At 37.6% G+C, this 23511-nt stretch overlaps 1 protein-coding gene across 1 annotated transcript in view; it reads left to right on the top strand.

Moving 5' to 3' along the window:
* PIP5K1B (phosphatidylinositol-4-phosphate 5-kinase type 1 beta) overlaps positions 1 to 23511 on the top strand; it is a 74724-nt gene that overhangs the window by 41558 nt on the left and 9655 nt on the right. Inside the window, exons 7-13 of the mRNA XM_084304739.1 lie at positions 8334 to 8545; positions 9944 to 10027; positions 10135 to 10183; positions 10715 to 10799; positions 14367 to 14522; positions 15279 to 15423; positions 23232 to 23349. Coding sequence (XP_084160865.1) covers positions 8334 to 8545; positions 9944 to 10027; positions 10135 to 10183; positions 10715 to 10799; positions 14367 to 14522; positions 15279 to 15423; positions 23232 to 23349 — 849 coding nt within the window. The remainder of the gene's footprint in view (positions 1 to 8333; positions 8546 to 9943; positions 10028 to 10134; positions 10184 to 10714; positions 10800 to 14366; positions 14523 to 15278; positions 15424 to 23231; positions 23350 to 23511) is intronic.

The raw sequence follows: 23511 nt of genomic DNA, 5'->3' as shown, positions 1-23511 counted from the left end.
TTAGGTGATTAGATGTTCTGTTTCAGCAGGAAGAAACTTTTTCAAGTTATCAATTGAAGTGCTTAATGACTTATGAGTAGGCAAATTATGTGATATTTCATATTTTATTATTTTTCACTGGGGATAGCTCTTCCAAATTCATGAGGCTGGAAGAATAACTTTCTTTTTTCCCTCTGTAAATTAGGTATATTAAGAGTGAGATTCAAGTCATCTTTACCTTCTTCACTCCTCTCTTTAAGAAGTCGTACTACAGATGAGGAAACAAAAACCTTTTCTGACATATGAAGATTGAGACAGTGTTCCCTCTGTGGAATAGTCCTTAATTTCTATACCATATTTTTGCATATTTTTTTAAAAGATAATAACTAAGTGCCTAATAGGAGTTATGTGAATATTATTTAGCTAGTATCACCATGCTATCTGGAAAACTAGATTTTCTGAATGCCATTTTTGGATGGTAGCAATAAAGGTTCAAGTCATCTTTCTTTCTCATTGCCTAATATTTTTCAAGACATAAGGGTCAAAATGCATTACTGCCAAGACTTTAAAGTAGAATTGCAAACCAAATGACTGAGTGCAGCTTTTTATAATAACTTTCTCTTCTGATAATTTTAAGTGGAAATTGAGCCTACTTATTCCAAAATTGCCTTTTACCAAAAATATTTTTGTGGTGTGATGTAACACCATTGTGTTTCTGTTTGTTTTTCTTTTTTTTCCTTCAAACATTCAGTAACAATGGTCGGAAATGATCTGATTGCTGGAAAAGCAACAGGCATAGTTTTTTAGGGATGCTCTCTACATTGATAAAAATTTTATGCAAGTTTTAGAGAATGTTCTAAACAAATATGTGATTACCTATTTTTCATTTGTAAGTTAATATTAGATTAATTAATATATTAATACCTGCATTGTAAAAAAAATCATCTACAGAAACAGTGACAGTTATTCCAGTTGTGTTCTTGTGGCTTTTAATTTCAGAAAAATATTTCAAAAGGTTTTTGCTAGTGACAGTTGAATGGCTTTTTAAAGTCTACATATTTCCTTTATCACATAAACAACAAATATAGAAACATTAAGGTTGGAAAAGACCTCCAAGATCATCTGGTCCAACCATCCCCTATTAGTAACCTAACAAAGAAGCATATAAAGACAAGGAAATTGAGAGTTGAGGGACAAGGAGGGTCTTACCTCTTAAGTTTCTGATCCAGCTATTACTTTTATCACTGCAGTTTTAATGAGTTGCTGCAAAAATCTGAAGCTTTTAATTCATTTAATTAATAAATTCACACTTCTTTTGTTCTGGAGCAACTATAAGAGACCTTGTATGATCAAATTTGTTCACAGGAGTTTTCAAAACCCTTATTTTTGCTTGTTGTTTCTGTAGCTGTCATTGATTTTCTTGTCTTTTTTTTTTTATATCCCAAAGGGTTTATGCAGATTATTCTTTAACCCAAATCATTTCAGTCACCCATTTTACAGCAAGTCCTTTCAACGAGTAATGCTACTTAAAGGACTAAAATGCAGCAAAGAGCAGTTATGCAAATACAGATGTCATGGCATGGAGGTGGAAGACCTGTTAATCTTTGATAAAGGACCTCTTGGGCAGAAATGATATTTTGAGGAGCATGTGTGTAGAGATCTGATACTACAGATCTCTTGTGTCTTTATATATTATCTCACATACAGTATAAGTTGAAGCCTCAATTTTCCTCTTTGCTTCTACTTTGAATATCAGAAACCAGACTGTAATTTTTAGAAGTATTAGCTAGTGATATGTTACAAGATAAAGGTTAAGGGACAAGCAAATAAAGGAGATGTCATTGTGGGAGTCTACTACAAACCACCTGGCTGGGATAATGGCACTGATGTAATATTCTTAAAACAACTAAGAGATACCTGTAAATCAGCTGCCTTTGTTTTTATGCATGACTTCAAATTCCCAGAAATGAACTGAGAATATGACACAGCTGATACAAACAGGTCCAGGAGATTCCTAAGACACCTTGATGATGACTTCTTGTTACAGGTACTAATAAGGGAACTGACTAGGAAAGTGCTCTCCTAGATCTGTTGTTTGTGAACAAAGAGTCTCATATGTGAAGTTGCGATTGGTGGCCATCTTGGCAATTGTGGCCCTGAAGTAGTCAAGTTTAAAATTCTTGGTGACATGAGGAAAAGTGCTACCAAAACTTCAGTCCTGAATTTGGGAACAGAAGACTCCAGACCACTCAGGAAATTAGTTGATAAGGTCCCTTGGAAAACTGTTTTTGAAGGCATTGGGTTCCATCAGTGCCAGGCAGTTTTTAAGTACCACCTCTTAAGAGCACAGGAACAGGCAGTTCCAAAATGTCAGAACTCAAGCAGATGGGGCAGTCAAGGTTGGCTTGGCTGAGTAGGGATCTTCTAGAGGTTAGGTGAAAAATGAAAGTGGCTGGTCACTGAAAGTAAGGTTGGATGACATGGGAGGATTACAGAGATGCTGTTTGCCTTTGTAGGGAGAAAATTTGTGCAGCCTAAGTGCAATTAGAGTTGAAGCTGGCCAGTACTGTGAGGGATAATAAAGAGTTTTTCTAAATATGTTAACAGCAAAAGCAGGCCAGAGAAAATATTACGCTGTTACTTGATGAGGATTGTCACCTCACAAATATGGACATAAACAAAACAGGGATGTTTAGTACCTTCTTTGGCTCAGTCTTCAACAAATGATGTGTTCTGGGACCCCAGATACCCTGAGATGGTTCAAAATGGTGGGTTCTAGGACCCCAGATGCCCTGAGTTGTTACCCTGCATTCCATGACTGCAGGAATGATTAACTCCCAGACAACCTCAAACTTGTGCAGGATTTGCAGCTCTAGCTCGATGCATGCATGTCTATGGAGCTTGTTGGGATTCGTCACAAGATACTCAGAGAGCTGGCTGATCTCATTATTGAGACCTATCTCAATTATTTTTTTAGCAGTCTTGTGAATCTGGAGAGGTCCCAGTTGATTGAAAGCTAGCAAACATTGTTCCAATTTTCAAGAAGGGCAAGAAGGACCCTGGTAATTACAGGCCTGTCAGTCTCATTTCAGTAGTTGGTAAAATTATGGAGAAAGTTGTTCTGGGAGTTACTGAAAAACACCTGGAGGACAATGGAGTCATCAGTCACAGCCAAAAAAGGTTCATGAAGGGAAGGTCCCGCTTAATGAACATAATAGCTTTTTATGACAAGGTCACCCACCTAGTTGACCAAGGGAGGCCAGTTGATGTAATCTTTATGGATTTCAGCAAAGCTTTTGATACACTTTCTCACAGTATCCTTCTGGACCAAAAGTTTAGCATACAGCTAGACAAATGCATAATAGAATGGGTGAACAATTGTCTGACAGGTTGGCCTCTAAGAGTTATGGTAAATGGTGCTACATCAGGCTGATGGAAAGTCACCAGTGGGGTTCTACAAAGCTCTCTTTTAGGGCCAGTTCTCATCAACGATTTAAGACTTGAAAGTATCCTGAGTAAGTTTGTGGATGATGCTGAATTGGGAGGAGCAATCAACTTCATCATGGATGGAGAGGCCTTGCAGAGAGATCTTGACAATTTAGGGGGCTGGGCAATCACCAGCAATGTGCTTATCAAGAGCAAGTGCTGGATTCTGCACCTGGGACAGGGCAACCCTGGCTGTACCTACACACTGGGGGATGAGAGGATGGAGTGCAGCCCCATAGAAAGGGATTTGGAGGTTTTGATTTGGCAAGTTGAACATGAATCAACACAGCCAAAATGGCCAACTGTATCCTGGGGTGGATTGAGCACATTACTACTAGCTGGTTGAGGGAAGGGATTATCCTGCTCTGTGCTGGTGTGGCCTCACCTTAAGTGCTGTGTGCAGTTTGGCACATCACAATATAAGAAAGACATGAAACTGTAAGAGCATATCCAAAAGAGGACTAAAGATGGTGAAGGGTCTAGAGGGCAAGATGCATGATGCGCAGCTGAGGCCCCTTGGTTTGTTCAGCCCACAGCAGAGCAGGCTGAGGGGAGGCCTCATGGCGGCCTGCAGCTCCCTCAGGAGGGGAGCGGAGGGGCAGGCGCTGAGCTCTGCTCTCGGGACAGTGACAGGACCCGAGGGAACGGCATGGAGCTGGGACAGGGAAGGGTCAGGCTGGGGGTTAGGGAAAGGTTCTGCACCCAGAGGGTCAGATTCAATGACCCTTGTGGGTCCCTTCCACTAGGATGTTCTGTGATTCTGATATTTCTACTGAAATGGGAAGGGATTCTACATAATGCTTTGGAATGGTTGGGGATTTATTTTCTTGGGATAGATTATTTCTAAACCTGTCCCATCACTATGCATTTGACATTTGCACACTTCTTTCTAAGTGCTTATCTATGAGACAATATTACTATTTTATTTTAATATATTTTCTTATGTTAGAGAGCGATTATTGATTAGGTGTTAAATTCATCTTGTTTCTGCTAGATTAGTTCCTATGGTCCCTTTCTGAAATGTGTATAGGAGTGGAAATGCTTCCCTACATGGTTATCCTCTTAAGTTTTAGCATTTCTTGAATGTTTGAAATTATCCTTTTTTGAGTAGTGTTTTCCTCAATTTTATGTAGTTGCCTTTTGTGGTTAGCAGCATGAATGCAGATTTCACTGTCAGACAGTACACAACTTTGGGCTGCATCTACAATAAAAATGAAAATGTGGCAGAAGTACATGCTTCTGTTCTGTTAGTCATTGGCTGAGATTGTTCAATTTGGCTATGTCTAAGATGATTCACAGAACACTTTAACATCTGATTAGCACAGAGAAGGGAAAATCTGAATCAGGGAGTTATTTTTGCCTGTTCAGAAACCAACGTATTTTGTGATGCCACTTTACGGGGTTTTTATATAGTGTGAATGCAAAGTAGTGAATGCATAAGGCTAGAACAGAACGAGTGAGGCATGCTGCCTGGAAGCTGTCACAGCAGCTAAACCCAGCCCTGCAGGCAGCACATGGTGACCAGGTGACAACACTGCTGAATGCTGAATACGTGTGTGTGTGTGTGTGTATATATATGATTTTATGATTGTCGTTATCAAATACACCTAATCATGCTCTGTAGAAACAAACAAGAATGTTCTTGCTGAAATTTCCTAGTGCTATTTTGCTGCAAGGTACATTTCAGATGGGTTATAAGAATAAAGACTGAATTTCTCTCACTTTACCTACACAAGGTAAATTTCACATTTCTGAGCATTAACGTCAATTTCCAGTGATCCCACATGGATGATATAAGGTATTTTAAAGACCTTGCTCATTTTGCTATACGTATATGCCTTTATAGGACTGATTTCTTTGACTGTTGATCTCTTTTTTTTTTCCCAATAGATTAGAAACTCATTTCAGTACTCTTACAGCAAAATCTTTATACCATTTATCAATGCATTTTCATCTAAAATCAGCAGAACTATTTGCAAGCAGCGCTTGACACAGGAAAAGGCTTATACCTGTTTGTTTTCCTAAGATACTGCATGTTCAAAAATAGTTTGATGTACTGCATTCTCAGACTTTTTTCATTTGTGCAGGTTTGTCTGCAAGATGTTATTTACACATTTTCAAATAACCATGATTTGTGACTAAATATTGTTAATGATATGTATGTGAGAACCCTTCAGTTACCTTCATTTGGAAATCCTCTTGACTGAAGTAAAAGTTCTGTCTTAATGCAGGCTGTAGAATTTGATGTTATTCTTTTCTTCAGCACTGATATTTGAGATTCTTTCCTGTTATTATGGGTAATAATTTCTTATCAACATTTTCCTTAGACACTGACAGGTCAATGAGGTATGCATAGATCTGGTCAAAAGATGTATATTTGCATTAGGAGTGTCTATTTTGATTATCAAATTTTTAAGGGGGATTAATCAGAAATGTGTATCAAGCCCATTCACAGTCAAAGAGATGAATCATATTACAATATCCTGAAGACTTAAGTCATGCCTCTTAAGAGGACCATGGATAAAGTTTCTGGGGAGCAAAGGTGGGAGTTCATACACTGTGGTTTTTCAGTAATTCATTGGATGTGCACATGCTTCAACTTCATAATGAACTGGAATAACAAAATGGCCTCTTGTTTTTATGGTGTTTTTCTTTGTTGATTTTAGAACAAAGAAATAAATAGTCAAAGAGACTTTATGTCCATTGTACTATATAAGTACTATGGATTTAAGTGACAGTGGTGAGCTGATGTAGTCAGATTCATTTTATCACAAAACAGGTCCCTAGGGAAGAAGATCCAGCATATTACACCATAGCCTTCCATGAGGCTGGATATAATCTTAACTGTAGGTCATGCAGTTAATTAATGCAGTTAAATTGTAGCATATCTAATGTAAATAAGAGTAAGGAATAGGTTGATCACAGAACTTCCAGAGATTACATTTATAACTGTAAAATAAAAGTGGTTAAGCTTCTTTCTATGTTGGCTAGTTGTTGAAATTTGGCTTTGCATAAACAGTGTTATTAGCTGTTTCGTTGAACTAATTATTTTTATAGAGGATGAGATCTGATTTTGGGGTTCTGGGCATGCTTTTTTTGTTTTTTGTTTTTTTTTTTTTTTTTCAGCCAACCCAGAAACTAATTCAGTATGTGGTGGCAGGTATCCACTGATTACATATTTTTAGTGTCTGCATTATGTAATGTCTTTGAGAATGCCTTTGTAAAGATTGGTAATTAGTAAATGGTAAGGGAAGTTTTAGAATTTATTTGACACTAGTGTATTTGCGTTTATATACAATACCTGTGCTAGTCTTGCAATTCACAACCATAAAACGGGAAGCTATTAGCCTCCAACACACAATTAGTAATAGCATTTCGTTATACTGTCATATAATTTAGAATGTGCTTTTTTATTGTGTCCTGAAAGCCTAGGTGGGTTCCGTTACCAAAGGATGCTCTGGAGTATTGACAGCCATAAGTAGCAGCCTTTTTCTAATCCTACCTCGGTGCAGAATTACTCAGAGCAAGATCAAACCTATGGTGGTTTTTAGTCTCCTTTGTCTCTGGAAATTGGGATGAGTCCATGCCTTTCCACACTTATGTTGCTTTGTTCTATACTTGCTTTCTTTGCTTTACATACTAACAGTGGTGCTAAAATTGATCCACTGCGTTCCTCATCGAAGATAAATGCCAGAGACAGGAAAGAACTCAGCTTCTAGTTACTTTGACAAGTGTATAAGAAATACAAATGGAGTGGAACAGAACTTTCCTACCTCTTTGCATATATATTTGGTCATCAAAGTTAAAATTATCTCTGAAGATGACTGTTAAATAGTAGACTACCTTTACTTCCTTATACAAATTCAGAGGTGATTAAACCTTGCCTGGTGATTATCAAGAAATCTCATTTTAGATTTGCAATATATGTCCTAGAGTTCAGAAACCAGCTCGATGTTCTGTCTAAGAATATTTATGCTTTGAATACCTTCATTCAACTGACGTACCTGGAGTTAATGGTCTTTATTTGTTATCACTATGAAGTCACATTTTGTTCTTTTTTGAGCAAAAAGATGTACTACTGCATCTTGGTTCAGTGCCAAAATTTACACCATTATCATTGGGTATTTTGTGTCAAATAAAGCAGAAAGCATTTCTGAGATGCATGAAGTAAAGTTGAATGGTACAGCCTACTTTTCCTGGTTGCTGTTAATTTTTCTCTTCACTGCCATTTTACAGGACATTTAATTCAGTCTGTGTCAGCTAACGCTTTCATTACACTGCTAGATGTGATTACAGGTTATTTTATTTCAGGTTTACATGTTGACTTGAACTTTTAATGGTATGCCATATTTAATGCTGATGTAAGTGGCTAGAAACTCATGATACATGAGCATGAAAGAAGAAACAAATGAGTGTGATAGCAAATGTGTTTTTTTTGACATTTGAAAATTCTCCAAGAATGCTCTTTTGGTTATAAACAGGAGGTGTAGATACAGAAATTTGTTTAGTTTAGGCAAAAATACTCAATAAGGAGTCTGGAAAGTATTATTAGAGGTGACTTAAACAAAACAAAAAAGTAGTTCATAAATATGTAGTGGAACTATTAATTTATAATTAGCTATAAAAAAAAAAAAAAAACAATTCTGGATATTTTGTTACATTTCAGCTATGTATCTGTTTCTTTCCTCACTTGTTACAAGAAGGTTGAGATAAATAGGTAACTGGCGTTTGACTTGTGCACATTTTCCTAATCAAAGAAGTGTGTTTTTAAGGCCTATTTTTATTTAGGTTCTCAAAATACTTCTGTGTAATGGACATTGTATATAGCCCTTTTTGTTTTAGTACATCCAGTTCTTCTGTGTTGATAGGTTCTAGAAAGTTTCAAGATCATGGATTACAGCCTTCTACTGGGAATCCACATATTGAACAGTCAAATGAAGGAAAAAGAGGGTGAGACTTCCCAGAATGCAACAGATGCAAAACGTCCTGGAGGGCAGAAGGTTCTCTATTCCACAGCCATGGAGTCTATACAGGGGCCTGGGAAGTCAGGGGACTCTGTTGTCACAGAGGCAACAAACACGTAAGTGCCGTAACCCACTCTAAAGGTTGCTATAAAAATCTGTACACTGTTTCTTCAGTCTGTGCCCTTTGGTACTGACTGGCAAAACATTCAAGAGACCACTGTATTTCAGGAATTGAAAGGCAGTGTGTTTTAACTTTTTCAAAGGTACACCATTGAGATTTGCTGGAGACCAAGAAATAAAGATCTCGATTGTTGACTGATTGTCTTTAAATGCATGAAAGCAAATTTGGTTATTTCAAGGTGACTTAGGTGCAGTTTTCATAAATGCATTCATTTATAAAAGAGATGTTATAAGACAGCCATTACAGGAGTCCTAGATATCGTATAAACTAGAAACAGCCTGATAGCCCACAAGCAAAAACTGCTTATTAGCGTTGAAATGAATGTTTCTACAGTGTTTACTTTCATCTTAAAGTAATATGCTCAATATGTAGTACTGGATCATTAATTAACCACTGTAGTGCAGTCATATCTATGTATGATATTTCCTGAGATTAAAAACTGCTGCTTTTCTATTTTTTTCTATCTAGCAAAAAGTGCAAAAATTTAAATATATAGACAGTAATTATTCTCCTGTTTCTTTTGAAATACATTCCATATTAGTGGAAGCATTATGATCATCATTTCCATTCTATGTAGTCAGTTCTTCATTATAAGGATTTAATTTCACATTCAAAGGATTTATTCTTCTCATGGTTCTCAAGGGAGCTGTTCTAGTAAATACAACTGATGATACAGAAGTGTGTTCAAACCTAGAGCAAACAAATTGGAGAATTATGATACTTAGTGTTAATAGAGTTTCTAAATATTCAGAGGTCTAGGATAGAAGTTAGAGCTGAATTTCAACAAGTTTTTACAGTATAATGTTCACACAGATCATTGTGAATGCTCTTGTATGGCGGTAGAGGTGTTGCACTGGCAGGGTTGGGTGGGGAGAGTGTTTTGTTTTTGTTTTGTTTTTGTTTTTTATTTATTAAAAGCCAAGACTGATTACACAGGTCATCTGAGAAAGTCCCCATGGTTATTATATATGGAAGACCAGGTATCATTTAACAGTAGTGATAACGTGGTGCTGCCCAGATCATGAGCAGTGCAGTATTACTGGTGAAAGGAGCAGTTGGGTCTTTCCATGGATTTCCAATCCTATCAAAAAGTTATCCCAAAATATTCCGTGTTTATGATGGATATTAACCTGTTTATCTGAGGTACTTTAAGTTTGCCATTTAAAATTGCTTGCTAAGGGACCCACATCTGACTGACTTTGCATTGTGACATCTGGCTTTAAAGTTGTGCGTTATTTCTTTGGATTTTTAAGTAGGTACAGTTAACCTGCTAAGCAACAAAATCAGAGATCTCTTAAAAGATAATCTAACTACATTGTTTTGTTTTTGTCAGAATGGGAGGTATTCCAGCCAAAAGCCATAAAGGAGAAAAGCTGCTTCTATTTATGGGTATTATTGATATTCTACAGTCTTACAGGTAAGTGGCAGTTGAATTTCATGTTTTTATTGAATAAAATATTCTAAAATTGCTTACAAGTATGGAATATTTATAGAGCAATTCTGACTTTGTTTTTATGTGCTTAGGTTAATGAAGAAGCTGGAACACTCATGGAAAGCTCTTGTTTATGATGGGGTAAATATATATTTTTTTAATTGCTGATATTTAGGTAATGGGAATCTGACTTCTGTTGACCAGGGAAGAGCTAGCTCTGGCATAGTTGTAGTCTGCCACCACAACATCATCTAGAGTGTTGCTGAAATTTTTTAGATCCATTTCCCAATTAATGCTCTTACTTTATTTGTTGATCTTTCAAAAAGCAAATAATATGATCTTGCCCTTATTATTGACTCAGGACAATAGTCACATAGCAAGACACTGAAGAAAGTATGTAAGGTAAAAAATAGTATTTCCAAGTTCTGGAAAGATATTGCAGAATGTGGCTGTATAATTCATAATGCAAAATTTAATAAATGAAATTGTCTAATGTAGTTGAGACTTGTCTGAGCCACGTTTCCTTAAAGGAAAAAAATGTTGGGGTCTTCTTGTTCTGAGTAAGACAGAAATATATGATAGAATTTACCAGAGCTGTAGAGCTTTTCTCTCGACAATTTAATTTTGATTTTCATGTGGAAAATGTGACTGAGAACTTTTTCAATCTTATAGGACACGGTTTCAGTTCACAGACCAAGTTTTTATGCAGACAGATTTTTAAAATTTATGAGTACCAGAGTTTTCAAGAAAGTTCAAGGTAAGAAAGTTGGTTTTGCTCTTCTAGACACTGTTATGATTATTACTTCACAATACTTTTGTCTTGACAATAGAATAAATCTCTCTTCAAGATCACATGGTAACTCAACCAGAAGTTGAGTTTCTTCACTGGGTCTAGTGAGATCGTACCCTACTATGATAGAATTATGGGGAACTATTTGGTAGGTATTTTGTCTTATCAGGGGTATCTGAAGGTGAAGCAGGTTCCCTTATATTGGTATTGATATCAAGATAAATTTCATGAGCTAATTATGTGCCTAGTCCTTCATCTATTCAGAGGAATGACCCATTCACTTAATTTAATTGGCATTAGTTGATTAAATACAATTTCTAGAATGTTTGAGTGTAGCCATTCTTCCTTTTGATATGGATTTCTTCTGTGCTTTGTCAGGAAAAAAATGGGAAATTCACTATTAATAGTTTTTCACCTTTGTCACTGTTACCTGTTTCTTCTTTTTCTATCCATTTCTCCTTTCCTTAATCTTTTAATTCATTCTCAAGGGTAAATTACATACCATTATTAAGTACTTTATACATTTATACAGAGTACTTTACTGTTATTAGGTATGGGTTAAAAAAAATAATGGGAGAATGCCAGTAGAAACCCACCTTCACAACAAAAGGACATCACTACCTACCAAGAGTTGTCCAAAGACTTCAGTTTAAGTTTTTCAGCAACAATCTACTATTAAAATTAACTATTGATTACTGTAACTTCTCAGAAATAAAATGAATTATTAATGTAACTTAAAGTAGACCATGCTCTTAAGCATTAGGGTTGGAGGGGAAAGTGACCCTCTGCAGACCCTAAGAACAACAAAAAATCAAAACAGTAGATAAGTACTTTGTGAAATTACTAAATAAGAGAAAAAGGACTTAAGAAGAAAAGGGAAAGCTGAGAGAAGCTAAATTTAAAAAAAAAAAAAAAAAGTTTGAGTGAGTGGGTTTTAGAGGAAGAAGAGAACTTGAATTAACCCTAGTGGTTTTACATATACATGCTGCGTTGTAACAAGTACTCAGGAAAATAACACTTTTGGAGAATCTTTTTTTTAATGAGTCAATGGATAATTCTTCTGTGAATAGAATAGGTCATGCTACTGGAAGGATGTTCAATCTGAAGTATTGAATATGCAGAGAAGAATGGTGGTGACTGCTGAGAAGTGCTCAGCGTTTGTGCAGTGATGAAAGTTGTAGGCAAGACATGATGAATATACCAGCGAGGCACAAATGAGTGCTTGAGTTTCACTGTGTCCCAAGCTGTAGTTTGGGGAAAAGCTGTCCTGGTTATCTGAGCAATCATGGCAGGTGGTATAAAAAATGTAATATATAAGACAAACAAAGCAGTTGGTATCAACCATTACTAACTTACTGCTTTACTGCCAAACTATCTTTTAAATCTGTGGGGGTGCTGACACTTGTTTTTTGTAAAAGAAGGCATTTATCTTCTAGGAAATACTGTTCTGTAAGTTTCATGGCTTTTTATAAAGCACAGCACAGTTCCTAACAAATAAATACAAATTGATTGGCTAGAACTATAGAGTTGATAGAGAAGCATATACTAAAGAAAAGATCCTGGTTAGCATTATGATAATCTTGTGTTTGGTTTGGAGATGAACGTTGATACGTGGAACAGACAGTTGGCTCAAATGCCACAGGAAGAGTATTGAGGCTATGGCATTGTGTCAAACTGATTAAAGGTGTTTTGTAAACACTTTTGTGACCAGTGTGAGAATGGTCTCTTTAAACATCGTTAATAGTTGTCTGGGTGAGAAGGAAGCCCACATGGAGTGAAGTAGAACAAAATGCAAACGAAGGATAGAACTAAATGAGATTTAAGTGAAAGGAGAATTAATGCAAATAGTAGTACAAGCTAACAACTTAAGGTGTTAAATACTAAAACCTTTGGAATGGGTAAATGATGTAGTATATTAACTTAAAATTACCACTTTATGATAATTTTATGGTATTAATCCACTGTTTGCTGATGTGAAATAAAACAAAGCAAAATTCAGATAAAAGGAAGAAGGAGGCTCCTGAGACTGAGATCTCCTGAACCATACAATAATATTGCTAGAGCTGATGGGAGCTGTGTTATCTGAGATATATTCCAAAGGCCTTGTTACCTGGAATTCTTCCATACTGATGGAGAATAAACAGTACAGATCTCAATACTTCTCTCTGTTGAACAAATTAAATTTATCTTGCAGCTATGTACATTTCCTGAACATCTGAGTATTTTTTTCAGTTCTTTCTATTTTTTACTTCTAGATTTATGTATGCACAAGATTCAACCCTTTCTGTAAACTACAATGTAAAATTAAGGACACTATGGCTAATTTTCTCTCTGATCTTAATTTGTCTCATTTTTCCAGACTATTAACCTGTTCTAATATCCCACTGTTATTGATTTGCATTCAAGGCTATTAATCTACTTTTATATAGATGAATAGTTCAAACACATTATCATTCTTTCACAAAAATAAAGTAGGAGTGTTCTTGTCTTCAGGAACATTGCTTCTGAACTTTGAATTAGATGTTTCAGTTTAAGTTCTTGTTCTGAATGTAAGCTTTTCCTTTAGTGCAGAGACCAAGCCTCCAAAAATAACTATTAAAATGTAGTAAGTAGATTCAGATTCAGCTCAGCAGATCTACTTTTTATTTTTTTTTTTTACAATATTCTGGAGCTGTGCATCTGATTCTCTTCTTCCAAGCAAGTCCTTAGCCAAATGATGTTGATGCTCTTAATTTGAATTTTGGAGTGTAGCACAGTATAAACTGTTTTAGCGCATCTGAAGCGACTTTGCTCCAGTGCATGGAGGTCAGTGGCTGGCAACTAAAAAATAAAAACCACTAAATGTACTAGCTGGTATCCTTCTGGAAGAGAACTACAAACAGAGGTCATGATCCAGTAACAGTAATAATGGTCAGATCCTAGATTCACTAAAATCCCATAAGTAAGTACAAAGTTCCTTCTAAGATGTATAAAAGGGATGCTCATGCCTAAGTATACAAGCCATCAATATATCGGAAGCGTTTATTTTACCCAAGGAAGATTGGATTTGAACATGTCACTGAAGTGGATAAAAAGCGGATACTTTGCGGTATCATATACATCATTATAAAGCAGTAGTTCACAGGTCAAGAAAGTGATCATAACCTCTCAGAATACTCCAAAACTTTTCAGTTTTCCTGTCTTGTGTTTTCTTCTGTGTCAATCTGTCTAATTACACAGGTTGATGCTACATAGGAGATTTGTATCATTATTGATGTCAATTGGTTTACTGACTTGACTGTTTTTTGTCAGTAGGAAACTTCAGAAAAAAAACAAACGTTCTTCAATCGTAGATGAATAGCCAATGCCTGTGACTCTTGGTTTAAGCTATTTGATAAGTGATTTTGTATTTGAATGGATACAGTCTATCTGGATTCTTGGTCTCTATCCAGAAACTGTAGCTTTATAGATGGCTTGTCTTTCTGTATGCTGTTAAAGGTAGGCAGGTTGATTAAGATGACTTCATTCAACACCTGTGTTCATTTGGTAATGCAGCTTTAAGATCTTCACCTTCCAAGAAACGGTGCAATTCCATCACTGCCCTAAAGGCAACGTCGCAAGAAATAGTGTATGCTGTTAGCCAGGACTGGAAGGATGAGAAACATGGCATCATTACTGAAGGACAAAGCTACTCCAGCCTTGATGAGGAAGGTAATGACTTTCAAATCAACAGCCTAAACAGTGTTTTTAAAGCAATTTTAGTATAGGCCTGAACCAGAAGGTCTCCAATTTGGCTGATCTTTAAAAACTTGAGGTTTGGGTTATTTAGTTAATACAGGGGAAGAACAGTTAGTTGTGTTTGTCAGAATGCACCTCCAGGAGCAAGAGGAAGTCAGAAGTCAGTTTTAATATAATTTTAGTATTTTCCTCATTTTCAGGGAATCCTAAAACAGTATGTTCAACACAGGCAGTAGATTAAGGCCAGAGCCTGTACTGTTCTTTTCTGTGATTTCTAAATGAACGTGTCACGTGAAGTGTTTTAGAGCTCAGTTTGTTTTCCCCAGAATCTTTTTGAAGAGATACAGAGTATGCCCCTTTCAAAGTGCATCTGCAGCCTGACACAAAGGAGAACCAACCACCTAATCCCATACGAAAATTGAGCCCTCACAGCATGAGACCAGTTCTGGAACTTAGATGAACTCATCACATATTCATACCAGTGTTTAATATTAGTCCATGGGTTTGCTCTGTCATCTGCAGGAGTGTACTAGCTAGCAGCTGTAATCTGCCCTGTAGTGTGAGAGTGTGGGTATGGGCACATGAGTATCATCTCATCAAATCAAACACGTCAGGAAGCTTAAAGAAGCTGGTGAGAGCACCAGGTGACTCTGTACATTTGCATAAGGATTCTTGGATCCAGTTTGAAATGACAGTTGTTAATGTTGTTCTTTGTTTTTGTGAATTTAGTACTAAGTTCGCGCCATCGACCGGATCTAGTGCCAAGCACTCCTTCTCTGTTTGAAGCAGCTTCTTTGGCAACCACAATTTCTTCTTCTTCATTGAATGTAGATGAGCGTTATCAACGTGATCAACCTATGCTCTATTCTAGCAGGTAAAGGTTGTATATTTGGAATAATACTCCCCACTGTTCTGGTTAAAGTCTGACAGCATATGTAATGGGAGGAGGCTCTGCAAAAGAAAACATAGTATGTGAGACTATCTCTAGATCAGAATTGACCATCACCAGTGAAGAAGGGGTGTCATTATGCCATAGGACCTGTTAAGTATTTTGCACTGAGCTCACAAAATAGAATGCATAAATACTGCATAAATATTACAGTACACCTTTAATTTTTTGTCATGTTGCAAAACTAAACTAGGCATTGAAAACTTGCTTAGGCCTTAGTCTGTTTCACAAATGAATGTATACTAAGATGAGGGTAGGAAATACTTGTAACTTGGCTGCAGCCTGAAAAACCTGGGGAAAACTTTGATGCCTTAGGAAAAGGGAATTGCTTTCAGGTTGATATTTATTCTGAATGTGGAGTGCTGAATGATCTTCTTTACATTCCTTCAAAGTGACCATTTCTGAAGTGAATTTCTATGAACCTTCTCCAATGGATGTGATGAGAGCCTGTCTAATTTTAACTTAAGACAGATGAAAACAGGAAGATCTCAAGGAAAGTGTAGACACTTGTGATCTAGCTTGGAGGTGATCTGAGTTGTGTTTGAATGCCTTGTAGCCATGTCTGCCCAATACTGTTGTTATGCCAGTAACAGAGATTGTGTGTACCTGTAATCTACCAAGTGTGTCTGAAAGGAAATTTTGTGTTGTGCTGTCTTGCCTGCTTATTAGAGATCATTTGCCATATGTGGTATCACAGACTAGATGTTTCTTTATCTGTTTTTGTCAGGAAGGGTATCTTCTGTGAAATCAAGCATCTTGAATTTATTTGTAGTAATTTGGAATCCTGCACTACACTGTGTCTATATAAATTTGGTAAGCTTACTTATGTACTGAAATGTAGTCCTTTACTTTGCATTTTGTTCAAAAAGATCAAGTTATTTTACAAGTAATCTTGAAGCAGTAGAATTTTCCTTCCCTAATAAAACTTGACTAATTGCTTTTGTATAAGAAGTAAAATGACTTGCAGCATTGTATGATCAAAATTATATTCGCAGGTACCATTTTCATTGAGTTGAAATAAATCTTAAATAAATTTTCCATAGGTCTGATGTTTTGCTAAAAAAAAAAAAAAAAAAAAAAAATTGGAATGAGGTATGGTTTAGGGTCTAAAAAAATTATTAAATTACAGAACATGATAGGTTGTCCCAAAAAGTCTTTACACAAACTTTAAGAAATACGCTTAAAGGTTAAATATTAAGAATAAAGTTTAAATATTAGAATATTAAGAAATATGTACAGCTGAAGTTTTGTTTGTTTTTATTATATATTGGAGGCACTTCAGTCCTACAATAAGAAAAGCTGGTAGGAAAATAAATCAAAAAAAAAAGCCAGATTGATGCCTCTAGTTTTAGATGCCTTAGTTTTTTCTCACTAGAGTTCTTCTGAGCATTACAAAATGCTGTGCTGCAGGACTCATCACTTTGCTGTTTAAACCATAAAGCCTGTAGCAGTCTTCGAAACAAAGCCTGAATAAATGATTTGTTTACAAATGTAATCCTGCTGTCTTTAAATATGTAATTGACTATGAAATTCTACTTTAAGTTCTTCAATAGAATCACAGTTTGGTGTCTTCTTTTTCAGGGTTTTTTCTCCTTCTTCAGAGTGTCCTAGCACAAAGTAGGTAGTACAAGAATTTCCTCATAACCACTTAGAAATCTCTGTTATATGATAGTGAAAGGAAATTGTCCTGCACATGTAGTAACAATACAATGCCTGGAAGGCTCCTTGGCTGCCATTAATGCTGATAAGCAGTGTGTGCCAATACGATTGAGAAGACGGATGCTGTTGTATGCCCCATTAAAAAAGAGCAATGATACTTTTGAATACCTTGAGGCACACATCTCAATACCTTGAGACACACATTTGTAACCTCAGTTTTTCAGAACTACCCCGTTTCTATCAGCCATGAATCTGATCTTTTTCCAAGGAGAGACACATGGCATTTTATCCAAGAAAGGAGCTCATTATCACCTCGAAGGTGCTTAGCACTTGTGGTTTAAGTGAGGAGCTGCTGCCAGTGTGGCTATCCACTGGTGACTTGCCGAGTTGGAGTTGGCTTCTGAGGCTTTATCATGTGAGGAGAATGTATATAATCCTGATTTGGTATGGATTAGAACTAGCACAGTTGTTAGATAATACAGAGCAGTGGTTAGGGATTTGAGATTTCAGCAAAATGGGGAGACTGAGCAGCAGTCATAGACACATAGCTTATTAGGAGCGTTTGTCCAGACTGTCAGCTGACTGTTTTTCACCAAGCTATTCCTCAGTCCTTGAAGAGTTAGAGGAGATTTCAGGTGTTACCCTGGCAGTGTGAAGGAGTGGCAAAAGAAGGAGTGAGGGGGGGAAGATGGCTGTATTTTTTCAGCACAGAAAGAACTTCATCTACAATAGGGAAGTACAAAGGAGAAAGTGAACAAACATCATGTGATATAAGTTATTCAGCAAATGTAGGCTTTCAAGATTTTCCACTCCACCTCAAGTAAATTTATATGTGGCATGGAGCAATTTCAGTAATTAAAAGATTTAAAAGATGTGTTTTCCACAAGAAAATATATTCAATTTTGAGTCTAAATACCCTTAATTGAAAGAGTTTATTTGCTTTACTTTAGGAGAGGCACTTCTTACATATTATATCTGGCAGAAGTGATACCAGATGTATTTTTTTGTCTGAAGGTAAAGTTTTCATAGTGACTACTGATGAATTAAATTAAAGGTGATAAATAGGAATGTCCTGAGCATTGTGACTGTTGTCTCAGTTAACATTGCTTTTATAATTGCAAAGAACTGGAGAAGGTTGATGCTTTTACAGGTGCTTCTAGACTTGTTTTAAACAGTTCTTTTTTGCTTCATTTTGTTCAAAAAACAACAAACTCTCCTTCCAGTCTATCTTACAGCAGGTCTCACAGCTTCCAGTTACAAACCTGAATAAAATCGCAATAAACCCCAATAAAGGGTTACGTTGCCTCTATGTCTGTACACCTACACAAAGAACCTGTGGCTTATATAGGGAGGATTACTGAATTACCTGATGTGTTTAAGCCTAGGAAAATAACCTATATAGAATATAATAATTCTTGTTTATGTATTCTGTACCTTCTTTATGTAAGGTGCAGAATGGACCTCTGCCTTCTCTCTCCTCTACTTTGCTGCATTTCAATTTCAAGTAACAACTTTGCAGGTTTTTTTGTTTGTTTTCATTGCAGACCACTGGAAATTTTGTAAGTCTTTAAGGGATTGTTTTTTTTTTCTTTTACATCATCAAAACTTCCTGAAACTCCCTAGCTTTGAACTGATATATCCCAAGACTTGACATTTTATCAAATAATCCTTGCTAAAACAGCTCAGAAAACAAGAGTTAAAAGCTTTTGCTGTTTTTGTAAGGGATTTGTAAGTATTAACTTTCCTGCTGTAAGAAATACACACCTTTTATGCATCTGCTTTTCTATATAGGCAAATTTTTGTGTTATGTTTAAATGTTCTGTCTGTCCACCCACTACCTTTAGCTTCTGAAGCTTAGAAAAAAATGGCTTGAGTTTGATTAAAATATAATTAAATTCATGCAAACTGAATGTAAATAAGCAACTAAGTGGAGGAAAAAGAATTGAAAGCTTTAATTCATGAACAGATGCACTGAGACAGTGGGGGAATCCCCATGGGAAAGAAAATTTGACTATGATTGAAGCAACATGTAATATGTAGTTGAAAGAAGAATAAGGCTTTCCCCATTCTGCTGTGATGGCATTATTTTTTCTTTCTGAGGGCAACAGCAGAGTGGAGAACACTTGTGGATGATCATGTTATAAATGAAGTCTCAACTCAATCTGAATTTTGTAATATTTATACTTATAAAAGGTATAAAAGCTATAAAAGGTATAAAAGCCAAGTAAACAGCGCTGGGTGTGCAGAGAGTCTGTGCTCCACCAACACACACACACAATCAAACATTCTGAATATACAGAACATTGCTTTTACATATGAAACCCGAGTATGCCTCTACAATCAGAAAAGGTAACAAACAATCCTTTAAGTTCCATGACTTAACAGTCTTTATTTTCCATTCCTTTTGAACAATATGTCTTGCTTTAAGTTGTGAAGCAACTCGGTCTTCAGGCCTTATGTATCCCGTTCTTCCCAGATCGAAGAAAACATACCCATCTCCTTTTCAAGGCCAATAGGCCTGGGTCAAAAGGCACGTCCAGGTCAGCAGGGGGCGTAACAGCAAAAGCCTTCAATGGCTGTAGCAGTCGGATCAGCAGAGGAGCCCGCAGCTCCCGCACTGTCGGGCAAACCACACATTTCTGACTGTGGTCCCACACGGCTCTTTAAGGCCTCAGAGACTGCTCGCCAGGTGCTGAGCAATCCCACTGCAATCTTGTCGGTTTTAGTTGCAGAGTCCCACACCTTGACCTCAGTTTGGTCCCATGTGTCAGGATCATAAACTGTCTGATTGTTAATAAAGAGAATAAGCTGTAAGGTTACCAGGACAGTCTTTGTTCCTAAGGACACATGATTCCCCATAATGCGCAGCTGCTTACCAGCGAGGGGCAGTTGTGTGCGCGGCTCCGCTTCTCTCAGCTTGAGCTTCCCAGCTCTGGTGCACCTATTTCCAGCGACTTTCTGTATGAGCTTCTCTGAGCGGTTTGCCGAGTTTGGCCGAACCTATCTTCATAAGGCGATCAAAGTGCCTGTTCCCGTCCTGGTCTCCATTCTACCAGCCTGTTCCTCTTCACTCCTTTTTCCTGCTGCTTTATTGATGACATAACTTCATCACATGGTGTTGCCTTTCTTTTTATCTTGAGGGCAGGCTCCCCTCTCATACCCTTCTCCCCACAGCAGTTCTTTTCAAAACAACTTTTCATTGATCAAACAACTTTGCATATAACAGCAACAGCAAACACCCAGCAACTTCCATGCCTTAACGGCTGGAGAACAAGCAACAGGAGACTGCATGGAGTCCCCTGAATCACCCTTCTTTGTTCCCTCTAAACTCTTTTACATTCCTGATGGCCTCATCGTTAAGAGTCTGGTGTTATCTTCAACCATGGGGCTTTCCAACCCCCATGGCCACATTCCCAAATCTCCCCCTTCTTTATTAGTATCAACCATTTTCTCGACACGAATTACCACTCCGTGTATAACAGCAGTAAAGGTAGCAGTGATCACAGAATCACAGAATCACAGAATTTCTAGGTTGGAAGAGACCTCAAGGTCATCGAGTCCAACCTCCAACCTAACGCTAACAGCCCTCCACTAAACCATATCCCTAAGCTCTACATCTAAATGTCTTTTGAAGACTTCCAGGGATGGTGACTCCACCACTTCCCTGGGCAGCCTGTTCCAATGTCTAACAACCCTTTCAGTGAAGAAGTTCTTCCTAACATCTAACCTAAAACTCCCCTGGCTCAACTTAAGCCCATTCCCCCTCGTCCTGTCACCAGGCACGTGGGAGAACAGGCCAACCCCCACCTCGCTACAGCCTCCCTTGAGGTACCTAAAAAGAGCGATAAGGTCGCCCCTGAGCCTCCTCTTCTCCAGGCTGAACAAGCCCAGCTCCCTCAGCCACTCCTCGTAGGACTTGTTCTCCAGGCCCCTCACCAGCTTCGTCGCCCTTCTCTGGACCCGCTCAAGCACCTCGATGTCCTTCTTGTAGCGAGGGGCCCAAAACTGAACACAGTACTCGAGGTGCGGCCTCACCAGAGCTGAGTACAGGGGGACGATCACCTCCCTAGCCCTGCTGGTCACGCTGTTCCTGATACAAGCCAGGATGCCATTGGCCTTCTTGGCCACCTGAGCACACTGCTGGCTCATATTCAGCCGACTATCCACCATCACTCCCAGGTCCTTCTCTGCGTGGCAGCTCTCCAACCATTCCTCTCCCAGTCTGTAGCTCTGCTTGGGGTTATTGTGCCCCAGGTGCAGGACCCGGCACTTGGCCTTGTTGAACTTCATGCAGTTGACCTCAGCCCATCGGTGCAGCCTATCCAGATCCTCCTGCAGAGCTTTCCTACCCTCAAGCAGATCGACACACGCACCTAACTTGGTGTCATCTGCGAACTTACTGAGGGCCTATGTACATGATGTATGTACACATCATGTAAGATGTATGATCTATGTGTATGATGTGGCCTATGTACATGAAGTGAATAACTATTTAAACTGTTTTTTTCCTTTTAAACCTAAAATGATGCAGGAATGAAAGACAGGTATGCACTGCAGCCTGCCTGACTAGTTCTTGGTAATGCAGAACACTGTTTCCCAGAAAGAATGGTTGACCATTGGCTTTGCATATATTTATAGCAGTAGTAGTCGCTCTGTGCACATTTGTCTTCTGTCATGTGGTTTTCATATATGGTGCCTTCGCACCTCCTGAAGCCTGAATGGAGTGTCAAAATTCTGCAAGCAAAACTGATTCTTGATTATTTTTTTTTTTCTTCCTTTTACCAAGAATAGTATGTCTAATGATAGCACTTATTTCGTGGGAAATTATAAAACATAGTCACCATTTGGCAACAGCCATTTTTTCCTTCCTGTCCGTCCTTTCCCCTTCAGGAAAATGAGCCTTGGCAGAAGACCAATGTGACTGAAATGTTGGTTAATAGAATACAAACAGTGTGTTAGAAAACTGGTACTGAGTCAGTGGGAGCTGGATCACCTTTGGGACAAATGAAATAGTCTCACTATTGAAAAGATGCTTAATATGCTATATAGTAAAAGGAGCATTATGATGTGGTAAATGTAGTGCTGTGCACTGAATACTAATATGACGTGAGGACGACTAATGATTCATTATTTTGTTGAGCACTTGTGATTGTTTTCTACTTTGGATACTAGCTTCATCCTTTCTGAAATTATGCTCAATCTGAAACATATCTTAAGTATGAAGTACTGCAAAGGGAGAGAAAAACTAATTCTCCTTTCCTCATTTATGGACTGATGGCTGTAACCATGTTTTGATATGCAGTTATAATGCTGAGTTGTTTGTTTTATTTCATGTGTAAATAGGTAACGAACACCATTTGAAATATGGGTCTGCAAAACTGATAGTCAGGTTTTCAGGGTGGCCTGGAGTATATTACTTTCTGGCAGCTTGTAGATGAATGGTAATGGGTGCCTAACTCTGTTAAAACACCTTTGACAATTTCAGCTTTGTGGTTCTCAGTGTTTACAAAACAAAACAAGATTACTGTGCAGATCCATCTCTAGTTTCACATCCTTTCTCCATAGTAGGGAACAGAAATCATATCTGTGATTGAGATTGTGAAGTGTATCTGCTCCATGAATCTCCTACTTTCATATCTGAACTGCTGGTTGCAGGTGATCCCTTACCTACCCGAGAAAATCCAATCTTACTTTGCTTAATTACTGAATCTCTTTTTTCTCCCCATTTTAAAATACTGCTAAATGTGGAAGTAGCTTCTTTTGAAATTAATGAAATTATCCCACACTGACTGTGGCATAGTTTAATTCTTTCAATAGAGTTTAGGAACTCTATTACTTCTTGATAACATTTTAGTTAATTCCGAAGTAGAAACTGTGTGGTTTGTTTGCTAGTAATTTATGAGACCCCCATTAACTATCTTTTGTCAAGGTACCTATACTTGTTGATTTACTTTTCTTCTTTTCAAGTATTTGAAGCTTGTATGTTTAAGAGAGAAATTTAAAAATTTCAGCCATGACAGAGCTCGTCTGCAGCTTGTATTGTTTGTTAACTGTAGTCTCCCTTCTCTTTCTAGTAAAGGGTTGCCTTCAAGTTCAACGTATACTTTAGAAGACAGTGCCATCTATTTGACTTCAGAACAGAGCACACTGGAGACGGAAAATGATAATGCTTCAGTTTTGGATGTCTACTTAGTAAGTTGTCAAACTGTTTCTGGTGGGCTTTTTTCTGTAATTCCTCTGACTGACTCTCAGCAAGAGACTTTAATAAATGCTGAACTTAAAGAACCAGAGGATCATTGAGGTATTTCTTAAATGAGACACATGCTTAAGTACCTTGCCAAAGCAAATCCTTCC

The sequence above is a fragment of the Netta rufina genome, assembly GCF_964035555.1.
Source record: "Netta rufina genome assembly, chromosome: Z".
Taxonomy (NCBI): domain Eukaryota; kingdom Metazoa; phylum Chordata; class Aves; order Anseriformes; family Anatidae; genus Netta; species Netta rufina.
The sequence above is the reverse complement of the archived record's forward strand: the minus strand, read 5'-3'. Positions and strand labels throughout refer to the sequence as shown.